General features: G+C 31.4%; 2 protein-coding genes across 6 annotated transcripts in view; both read right to left on the minus strand.

Annotated features, from left to right (window-relative positions):
• Positions 1–5,243, minus strand: part of LOC142335936 (uncharacterized) — a 40,589-nt gene extending 35,346 nt beyond the window's left edge. The window contains exon 1 of one of the 2 annotated variants that reach the window (XM_075384340.1): positions 4,977–5,243. In XM_075384340.1, the coding sequence (XP_075240455.1) occupies positions 4,977–5,032 (56 nt within the window). In that variant the 5' untranslated portion in view covers positions 5,033–5,243. The remainder of the gene's footprint in view (positions 1–4,976) is intronic. The other variant, XM_075384339.1, reaches the window with a different exon arrangement.
• A 3,182-nt stretch (positions 5,244–8,425) lies between these two features.
• The window catches only part of LOC142335937 (uncharacterized), a 30,841-nt gene continuing 29,158 nt past the window's right edge, over positions 8,426–10,108 (minus strand). For all 4 annotated transcript variants that reach the window (XM_075384342.1, XM_075384343.1, XM_075384344.1 and 1 more), the window contains exon 7: positions 8,426–8,619. In XM_075384342.1, coding sequence (XP_075240457.1) covers positions 8,544–8,619 — 76 coding nt within the window. In that variant the 3' untranslated portion in view covers positions 8,426–8,543. The remainder of the gene's footprint in view (positions 8,620–10,108) is intronic.

A 10,108-nucleotide genomic window follows, 5' to 3' on the forward strand; every position in this document is an offset into this window, starting at 1 on the left:
TGACATCTAGCATTCTCTTAAAACACATATATTCAAAGCCATAATTAAAACCACTTCATATTAACTCGGCTCGTTAGGTTGATTCAAACGCCTTAGCAGCAATTTAGGCTTTTCTTTATCCTTAATATGTCGGACGACTGCAAAACTGACATCAAAAATAAAACAAAGAACTACTGAACTTAAAAAGAACACGGTACAGCAGCCGTTGAAAACCACAGCTATTCGTGAAGAATATTAAACACCGTTAATTTTGCAATTTTTCAACACCAATTGCCCCTCACTATTAGTGTGATAATGTGGAAAGAAAACGAAAAACTCAGAATAAGCATGTATCTATAAATCACGCGTTTTTTTTATAAAACTGCTTTATACCAAAGCCAAGAAACCATAATTTCAAATCAAAACTATAATAAAAATTGGACCTTGGTCTACTAGAGAGAATATGCAACCATTCATTACAGAGGCCAAGCTGCAAATTTGAACGGAATATTACAAACGTGACAAAGTTAAAAAAATCTACTGATCTCATGAAAGAAATACTTTAGGCAGCAATTTAGGCTTGTCTTTATCCGTAATATGTCGGACGACTGCCAAACTAACAGCAAAAAAGAAACAAAAAATCAATTGAATTTAAAAAAACACGGTGCAGCAACCGTTGAAAACCACAAGCTATTCGTGAAGATTGTTAAACACCGTTAATTTTTAAAAAAGTTCAACGCCAATTGGGTCTCCCAATTATTGTGATAACGTGGAAAACAAGCGAAAAACTCAGATTGAGCACGTATTTAAAAATCACGCCTTTATTATTAAAATGCGTAATAACAAAGCCAAGAAGCCATTATTTTAAAACAAAACTGTTATAAAAATTGAATCTTGGTCTACTGGAAAGAGGATGCAACGTGTCATTAGAGAGGCCAGGTTACAGAATTGAAGGGAATAATATAAATGTGACAAAGGTCAAAAATTCACTGATTTTTTTTAAAAGAAACATTTTCAAAAACTTTAAACAAACCATAAGCTTTCAACTTAAAACAAAAACAGTTTAATAGGCAACTGCTTAGGAATTCAGCTGTGCTTGTTATCCTTGAGAGCAAATATTAGGACGACATCAGACAAAAATTACGAATAGAACTCAAAATTTCACAAACAAGGCATCAAAGCCACAGTATTGAAGCCACTATATCTACAATACATCAAAAACCATAAAAATTTTTAAATCAACGCAAGCGGTCGAAATGGTTAGCTTTGGTCCCTTTTGATTTCAACTGGACCTTCTAGATAACGGTCTTTGTGAAAAAGACCACAGAAAAACCTCAAATTCTGACATTTATCAAAAACTCTCAAAATTTCTATGAAAACGCTTTTCTGAGACATTTGACAGAACATAAACAACAGCAAAAATACTTTTTGAAGCAGCAGAAAATTTACCAGCTGTGACATTAATAAGACTTAGTTACTTGTTGACGACAAAGAAAACAACAAATGGGAACCACGTTATTGTTTCCTTTAACAAAACTAACTGAAAGTCTTTAAAAGTAAGCTATAAACTGAAATTAGATAACAGGTTCGGTTAAACAATCGCAGAAGCAGTCAAGGCCTTTGATTGTCATAAATATGCCAAAAGACAACAAAAAGAACGACATTTAGAGGCAAAAACAAAAGAAATCCTAATAAATATTGGGAGAGCACGGATGGGCTTTAAACAAGTTCTTTTGCGCATTTTTTCAATGCCAGTTGGAACTATCTTTGATGTGATAATTTGAAAGGAGAACAAATAATTACCCAAATTACTGTCTGAAAAAATAATATTTAATTCAAAGCCATTAAAACTTTCAGCTATAAATCGAACTCAGTGAAAAGATTCATTCAAACATCTGTAGTTGAAATTAGGGCTTTTGATTGACAGCAATATGTCGTAAGAAAACGAAAAAAACACAGTTATACGCAAAGAAAAAAATCCAATAAATTTTGCGAGAGAACGGCTTGGGAAGAAAATTATCAGCTTATTTGAAATGGGAACAAATAACTACCTCAAATTGAAGAAAACTTGCAAAGGTTAAAGTATTACAAAAAAATTTATGAAACTTCGTAATGAGAAAGCCAAAAATTACGTTACTTGAAAAAAACCACTATAAAGAGTATTTTTTACCTCATGTGGAATGAGTTTTTCCTCTATATTTGAGACTAAGCTACAAGTGGACAAAAATAGGTTTAAAAATTGACAACTAGCATTCTCTTAAAACAAATATATCCAAAGCCCTAATGCGCATTAGATAATAATTGAAGGCCGTTCACAGGCTCATCTGCAGCTCCTTAAGAACCTAATTGAATTTTAATATCATAAAACGTAGTCATGAGGCTGCAAAAAGAATGACAAATGAATCTCGAACAAAAACAAAACATTTAAATTTTACGAAAAAACCTTTTGAAAGCCATAAAAACTCTGGGCTTTTCTCTGAAGACAAACTATTTTTTCATATGGCCTTATCTTGTTGTCAATTGGATCTCTAATTGATTGGGCCATGATTTTAAATAATTGTTGTCAGTAATCGACATAAAAAAACGCAAAAAATTTTTGGAAAAAACCGCACCCTAATTTAACCCGAAAAATTATTGATTTTTGGAATCCATGATGAGTTCAAACCCAGCCGTGATATTTTCATCGTCCGACAAAAACGAACAAATATTCCTTATGTTTTCTAAATAGATCAATTAGAAAATGAAATATTTCAATAAACCACAAACAAATTTTGCCATTTGTATCATTATATGTTTTGTTTTTCGAAATACATAATTCCATAAAACTCCTAAAGGAAGCAAAAGTACAGCTATCTTTTTTGAGTTTTCAAAGAATGTGACAGCAGCTGTCAGATCTCTGCTTTCTGCAAAATTAAACAAAGTAGGAAACAAAAGCTTAGACGGAGCCTCTTTTGACATAAAAAAAGTCTCAAATTCAAAAAAATTGGTAGAAATATTAGTAAAAAAAACTCGGGTAAAAAAATTGGCGAGCCTTCTCTATCCATAACCGTAAAACCAATAAGATTGTATTTAAAAATTTTAAAAAGTTTTAGCTAAATTGATGAAAATTTGGTCGAGAATTACGGAAAATGTGAATAAAAACAACGGAATTCACTCTACTTTTCTCAAAAATTTAAACCACGATAACTCGGTGTGTAAATGCTCTGATGTAAACTATTGTCCATGCGTTTTATGAGGATTATTTGAGCTTATTTAAAGCTAAATCCTTCTCATTAGTTGGTCTATCGCTAGTAGCCGTTTTTTTTTTTTCATTTAACGTTAGCAGTCTTGTCATTGTTACAGTTAGGGCATCAAATTTTTCCGTACTCAATTTTACTCAATGAAAAATAGTGTTTTAAGACAAGCTAATAATTCTTACAGAAATATAAATTTGGAAAACTTCCCAGGATTTCTCAGTGGAAATAGAAACATCTGAGGACTTGACAACGCGGCTTCAACAACTATTCTTAGTGAAGATTTTTTAACATGAGTAAAAAAAGTTGATTATCCTTCAGGAAACTGTTGTCAGGGTCTGGAAACCATTGAACACTTTGCCAATTTGCAAATTTTCAAAATAAAGAGCAAGATAAAAACACATCAAAATTTTAAATTTTCTGTATAATGAGGCCCTCTAAAGACAATAAAAACGAGGGGCAACTAGCCTGTGAAATCAAAGATATCAATAGAATTGTGTTTGTGAATGAAATAGCGAATAAGAATTTGATGACTGTATTTTAGTTTTGTTAGATTTCTATTTCATTTTTTCAATACTTTGAAAGAAAATTCCTCGATGAAATTTTCAAGGTAAACGGAAAAAAACAACAGTTTCACGTTAAGGGTCGAGCCTACTGAAACTTTTGAATAATATTAGAATTATTGCGCTGTTAGTATCATTTAAGTAGAGAAAATGCTGGCAAGTAATTGCAGGTTAAAAAATCATTTTTTGTATGTTGTACCCCCGAATCATGAACAAAGATTTTTCGGGTCAAAAACGGGGTGTCAGGACAATTTACCCAATGCCATTATACCTAATGCCAATATACCCAATGCCATTATACCCAATGTACTTTGATATTTTCGTTCAATAATCCGACAACAAATTAGCAGTCGTTATTACCCTATGTTTTAACATATTTAATGACCATGGCCATGCCTCAGCGGCCCGTGGGACTTGATATGAAACTATCACAACCGAACATGGGATTAAATTATCCGCGTCTTAAATCATACGTGAAAGAGCTATTTTCTGCTAATTAGTACTCGGATTATGGAGCGAAAATATCAATGTGAATTGGGTATAATGGCATTGGGTATTTTGTCATTGGTCATAATTGCATTGGCTATTTTGGCATTGGGTAAATTGTCATGTAGCCCAAAAACGGATATATTCAAAAGAAGAAACCTAACATCAAAATGCAAAGGAAAAGAAGTAGAGTTAAAAACATATATGTACGAGAAGAATCGGATATCTAGAGATATTCAGAATTGAAATTGATCAATTCTGAAAGAATTCAATTTTAATTATACAATAACAAAATTTTTTTGCTGATAATGATCCTAGGAAGCAATGTTGCTCTTTATCATTGCCTAGCAAATACTTTCAACAAGGTTTCCGGCACTTTAATCAAATAGAACTGCTTCATAGTTTACAAAATTATTTTGTGTAAAAATTACTATTTGTATGTCCAATCTGAATAGAGTAGAGTGTGACTAATTAGATGCAAATACATAAATATCAGCTAATGTTTTGCGAGGTACACGTTGATTTTTTAGATTATTCAACCAATATAGATATTTTAAAGCAACTGTGCGTATTAATGTATATTAATATACTGTGCGTATTATGTGCGTATTAATGGTATGGATATATAAAAAGTGTGCGCTCGTCTAAGTTGCATCAGATGTCGATTTTTCTGCGACCTAGCCTGGGTTGTAACTCGCAACGAAATGGATCCTACCTGAAGAAGATGAATGATATCCCGAAACAGGAAAATAGGGCAATGAAGAGGCTCATAATCACGATGCAATCTGAATGTTATTTGGAACCTGCAGACGTTAGAAGATTCGCTGGCGCTAGACAATAAGTTATTAAATACTTATAATCTACTTATAACTATTTATTTGGACTTTAATCCCCTTACATTTACATCACTTGCTCTTCTTATTGAGTGCTTAATACTTCATATGAGTTGGTCAAAATATTTTGCAATGGAAGTTTACCACTTGGAGCTAAATCTCTGAATAAACAATCAAACTCATGATAGGTATGTTGATCTAAGTGCTTATAGCTCTATTTGCTTTCAACCCTAAACTTGATTCTCTCTAGTTTCAAATACTAGTTCAAGTTGTCTATTGCGACACACATCCGCTAAATACTCAGCCCCTCGTGATAAATTTGTGAACTAATGAGCAGTTCTCTGACAAATATCATAAATGAGAATCTGAATTACATAACAGCGACATTTTTAACAGCACTCAATTATAATAGGCATGATAAAATCATCCAGAATCAGCAATACATACTGAAACATAGCTAAGTAAGTCCAGATCATTTAAAAAGACACAGATGATAAGTTCCAGAATGACGTATTTGAATTTGATTAAAATGGAAACGGAGCTATATTTCTGTTACCATGAAGAGAGAGTGATTCACAATATTCCTCAAAACGAAAAAAAATTCAAAGTCGTTCACAAAACATGAAAAGACTATTTTTGCACCTTTGAGGTCCAGACACTATTATGAGCGTCATTGGAATCGCCAAAAGAGCCATTTCTGCGTGAAATAGACTTAGAATTGTTTAATTATTTTTGAAAATTAAAATTACGGCAATTCCAGTAGGAAAAATATTCTATCAATTTCTTGATTTTAGCATATTTTTCGGAAGCGCTGATCATTTTCTTAAATATAACTTGTATAACAACGCAGTCAAAAATTCTTTTTTAAAGATTAGTGAAGGACTTAAGAAATAATGATTTTTTTCTTTTTTTAGTAATTTGCTTTCTTAATTATCAACTCTATGGCTATATGTCAACGTGGTTGTGAAATCACTGACCCAAAATTTTTTGTATTTTTTCCAGTGATTAATTTTTTTCTACGTTTTTTAAAGTGCCTTTTTAGTAAAGTCTTTGGTTCAGTAATTTGATATTTTGAATGTCTCGAAAGTTTTCAACTCTTGTTTTACGATTCACATATATTTTGGTAGTCTTGTGCTGTTTATTTTCCAGCACAATTTCAGTTTTTCTCACTGAAATTGATATAAAACTTCAACATTTTCTGGTTTGTTCTCATTTTAATTTTAATTTGAAAACAATTTATTGAAACCAACGGAACGATTATCAGTTTTCTGAGACGTTTTCCTTTTTGTTTTTATTCTAAATAAATGAAAAGTTTTTGAGTGAAGAAGCTAAGTTATTACTTATCATCTCTTCACAAACTATTATTAAACTTATTTAAAAAGCTGACTTGAGGAAAACATCTCGGTGAATTTTTAAGTGAAATTTGTTGAACAGCACAATCCTGAAGCTGGTGTCTTAGCTATTTTGGAAAGGGCAATATATCAAGAAGTGGAGATGTTTTCCTTTTTGTCTTTTATTATTTTGAACGATAATGTTCCGCCGCAATGTAAACAATAAAAATGAAGCAAAAAGATCTAATATTTGTGCAATCGATGTTCCTCTGGAAGTTGAGTTTTCAGGTTGAGATTCAATGTTCCTCTAGAATTTTTTTGGAGCATAAATTTTTGTCCAAGCCTTCAGTTTCTGAACGTTATAGTTAGCACCCCCTAATTTTACAAAGTAAAAATTTGATTTTTGACAGAAAATTACTTCATATTTCAATCAAATTTCAAGTTGATCCCCTACACTAGCCCTCCCACTTACTTATGAAATTGGGGTAAAAACAATGTCTAGTTACTAGATATCACAATGCAAAATTGTGGAACTCCATCCAGGTTTCACAGAAAAACGAAAAATGTCACTTGATCACAATTGAATGACATCTTTTCTGTTTTTAATTTTTAACTCAAGTGCAAACCACTCCATAGTTGAACAGAATTGAAAAAATCTTATTAATAGTACATCTTGTTAAAACTTTTTTTTTGTCATGAGACTTGAATGGAGTTCATCAAATTTACATTGGGTTATTAATTGTGATAGGTAAGTGAACGTAGTGTTTATCTGAATTTCATAGGTTGGCGACAAGACCAGTGTTGGAGATCGATGGGGTAAAAATTTCATTCAACATGTGCTCTTAATTGGAGCATTTTTGCCTGAAAAATTGAATTTTTGTTTCTTGAAAATAGGAGGTGCAAACTTACGTTTGCCGTTCACTATGTATTTTTGCTTTGTCACTTTTTGCAATGATTTTTAACTTGATACAAAAGGTGTTAGTAGAAACTTAATGAACGGTCAAGAACAGTTCAGTTTTTTCAATTACCAAGACAGAGGTAGTCACATTTTTTATGATTGATAACTTTGGCGCCTTCATTAAGTTACAAAAGCAATAGAAAAATGGTCAATTATTACCTACGTTTTCAATTTGAATAATTATGTTCTGAAGAAATCTAATCATAAGAAATAAATAAAAAAGTATAATAAAAAATTATTTTCTTGCGTTTCTTGTTTTGTTCTGATTAAATATCTTTTAGAGTTTATAATTCATCTACTGAAATTTTGATTCAAAATGAAAAACCACATCATCCATTCTCTAGGTAACTGGATTTTGCACCAAATTGGGTTAGACAGAATTACTTTCAACAGTTTTTCCTGTCGTTCAGGTTTAATGATGAACAGACCTAAATTGAGAGAATTTTGTTCCGTAAGTCTTTTTAATTAATAACAATATGTGTTGAAATAATGTGAATGGTTTTGTGTCTTTTTTATCAGAAAAGAACTATTCTGAAGTTTATCCAGATTTTTGCTTATGTTTGGCCAAATATGTAATAACTATTATCTGAAAAAACTGTTAATTAATAATGAAAATCTGATTTTCTTAACTGACAAAATAATTCGTGTAAAAAGAAAAGTTTATTTGGCTCGATTAAAAAAATTTCTGAAGAACGGCTTTATTTATTAATCTTGATTATTTTGTATTTCTCAAGGTTGTCTCTCTTTTGAAAACATCTGAAAATCTTTGCGTTAACGTTTTCCGATTCAACATTTTCGAACCTAAACCTTTTGGCTCCATAGTAACGAAGAATTTTTTTTATTTTTATAATTTTCCGCCTAAATTCAACTCGACACTCAAAAATTTATATTTTTGTGATTCTAAGATGACTGTTTTTGCTTTTGCGCAATTTTCCACCCACAAAAGCTTCTGCGACCTTTTTTACTTTAAATAATTTTTAAAAAAGCTAACATTTAATCGCCTCTTAGCCGATCATATCAACAAACTGAGTTTCATTAAAGATAGTATTGAAAATTAAATTCATAAATTAATTGAAATTGATTTTGACTTAAATGACGTAGTTTTAGCAAATGTTTGTTGGTGACTCTACAAAAGCAGCTTCTCTGTCGTTGGTTATTCTCTACGAGAACAGATTTGTCAGCACAGCAATCATTGACACCACACAAATTGACAGGGTAGATGGCAACCTGGTACTCCTGAAATGAAACAAAATTAGATACACAGATCAATTAATACTTTCAATTAAGACGAAATCTTCTTTCGATTCGATTTAGGTGAAAGATCACATAATGAAAAAAAATCAGTTGACGGTATTTTTGATTAAAGCAATTGGCCAAAAAGCCTGATCTTTTTTTTGCGCCACGAACTTTCTTATATGCATTCTCTGCGAGTAGTGTCTATCGATGATATAATTATGTTTACTCATTTTTGCTGCTGGTGTTCAAATTTGATATCCTAATAGTCAACGTCTACTTTGGCTTATTCCCCAAATTGGTTTCATAATTGATTTGCCACTGGCGTAAGTGAAGTACTTTTAACATTATCTAAATAAGAATTTGTAAACAACCGAAGGTTTTTGTGAAAATTCTATTTAATTCAACACCTGTAGACGAGTGTAATGTTGAAACGTCATAATCTAAATCAATCTGAATCTTAGCCCAGAAGTCGTTATATACAATCCTGATATGTGTTTCAATGAATGGTTCACAAAACTGTAAATGTTTTCGTCAATCATCAATTTCAATTTTTTACACAAAAACCGAATTGAATCTTGATTTCTTTATAAATTATTATTATTGAAACTTTACTGAACAGTAATAGTGAAATCTGATCCAAAAATTTACAGCGATCATGCTTCTACCGATCTCTTAGTCGACTAATCTTCATCGTGTATAGATACCATGGTCGAATTGGCACATTTAGGTACATCAAAATTTAGACATCAAGATGACTTCCCCTTTTTGATTAGTTCTTAATTTATTTTGTTTATTAATTTATTTATTTTGTTTTGTTTATTAATTTATTTATTTAATTAGTCCCCCTAATATTGCTTTGATTTCACGTACATAATGCTTGCGAGCAACATTATCATTTCCATCATGTCGTACAAAATTTTGCTCAAAGACCGCAAAGGTCAAAGCGTAAGTGAAATTCTCTCCCATGTATTAAGATTGCTAAACGGAATTTACTAACTAGTTGGAGTAAAATTAACCGCCTCTTAAATGTGGTAATTTCTACCTGATGGAAACGTAATCTTGCATGTACACAAGTTTCAGCAGTTTTTTGTTTTTTCTATTTACTGATACTCAAATAATCCCAACTTTCTTGCACAATAAAACGATCACATTAAAAGTTATGTGAACGCAAAATTCATGTTTCATATAACGCAAAAGCCGTGTATTTTGTAATATCACACAAAAGTGGAAGGAATCTTACGAGAGGTTGCATATGTGGTGTTAATTGTTTTCTGACAAACTGACAAAAACTTTAAAAATACAAATTTATCCAAAGAGAATCTTACAAGATACTCATTCGTACTACAAGATTCAGATTTGCATAATTATTTACAATATAAACAATCTGTCTTTCACAGGGTGAGTTTAGTTGAGCTTAAATGAAGGCACATAAACTTTGGAGAATTATGATATGATACATACGCGCTGTTGCCACTCATGAAAAGATTAC

The sequence above is a fragment of the Convolutriloba macropyga genome, chromosome 3, assembly GCF_964194025.1.
Source record: "Convolutriloba macropyga chromosome 3, txConMacr16.3, whole genome shotgun sequence".
Lineage (NCBI taxonomy): Eukaryota > Metazoa > Xenacoelomorpha > Acoela > Convolutidae > Convolutriloba > Convolutriloba macropyga.